Source organism: Fonticula alba, assembly GCF_000388065.1.
Source record: "Fonticula alba strain ATCC 38817 unplaced genomic scaffold supercont2.3, whole genome shotgun sequence".
NCBI lineage: Eukaryota > Rotosphaerida > Fonticulaceae > Fonticula > Fonticula alba.
The window spans coordinates 231,095-231,789 of record NW_009242973.1 but is presented as its reverse complement, the minus strand read 5'-3'; the positions used below and the strand labels follow the sequence as shown (position 1 = coordinate 231,789).

General features: G+C 69.6%; 1 protein-coding gene across 1 annotated transcript in view; it reads right to left on the bottom strand.

Annotated features, from left to right (window-relative positions):
- H696_01865 (hypothetical protein) overlaps positions 1-695 on the bottom strand; it is a gene marked incomplete at both ends in the record, with an annotated part of 5,255 nt that overhangs the window by 2,345 nt on the left and 2,215 nt on the right. The window contains one exon of the mRNA XM_009495766.1: positions 68-680. Coding sequence (XP_009494041.1) covers positions 68-680 — 613 coding nt within the window. The remainder of the gene's footprint in view (positions 1-67; positions 681-695) is intronic.

The following is a 695-nucleotide window of genomic DNA, read 5'->3' as shown; positions in this document are numbered from 1 at the left end:
GGGGGGAAGGGCGGGATGCCTGAGACGGCGCGCGGATGCACAACAGCATCCGCCGCCGGCAACGCACCAGGTCGTGGAACTGCTCGGCGATGGAGGTCAGACGCTCGATTTCGTCCAGCCGAGCGTCATTCTCCTGGGCGGTGGCCCCATCGTCGGCGGCGGTCAGGCCGAATTGCTTCCACTGCAGGGTGGCCAGGTGCTCGATGGAGGCCAGCCAGCTGGTGTGGCGGTTGATCAAGTCCGACAGCATGGCACGGAAGGCCAGCACCACGAAGACCTCCTGCTGGCTGAGGGGCAGATCGGCCATGCCGGTTTGGGCGGCCTTCTTGGACAGGAGGGTGGCGATGGCGCGCGTGCCGTTGGCCGATCGGGCGCGCTCCTCGCGCGAGGGGCCCTCCCGAGCCGGGTGCAGGGCCGGCAGCAAGCGCGCCAGGTGCCCGCGCGAGGAGAGGATCTGCGACAGGAACAGGCACACCGGCTCGACATACACCGCACGCAGGAGCTTCATGTCCTCGATGTAGCGCCTCTCCGTGTCGTAAAGCTCCGACAGGAGGGCCTGGCGCCGGGGCCCGAGGCGCAGGGCCTGGCGAACACGCACCGCCCGCCGGGCCAGGAATCGCCGTGCGAAGCGCTGCATCAACGCCGTGGCCCGGACCATGCGACGCCACTGGACATGCGACCTGGGCAAAGGCCGG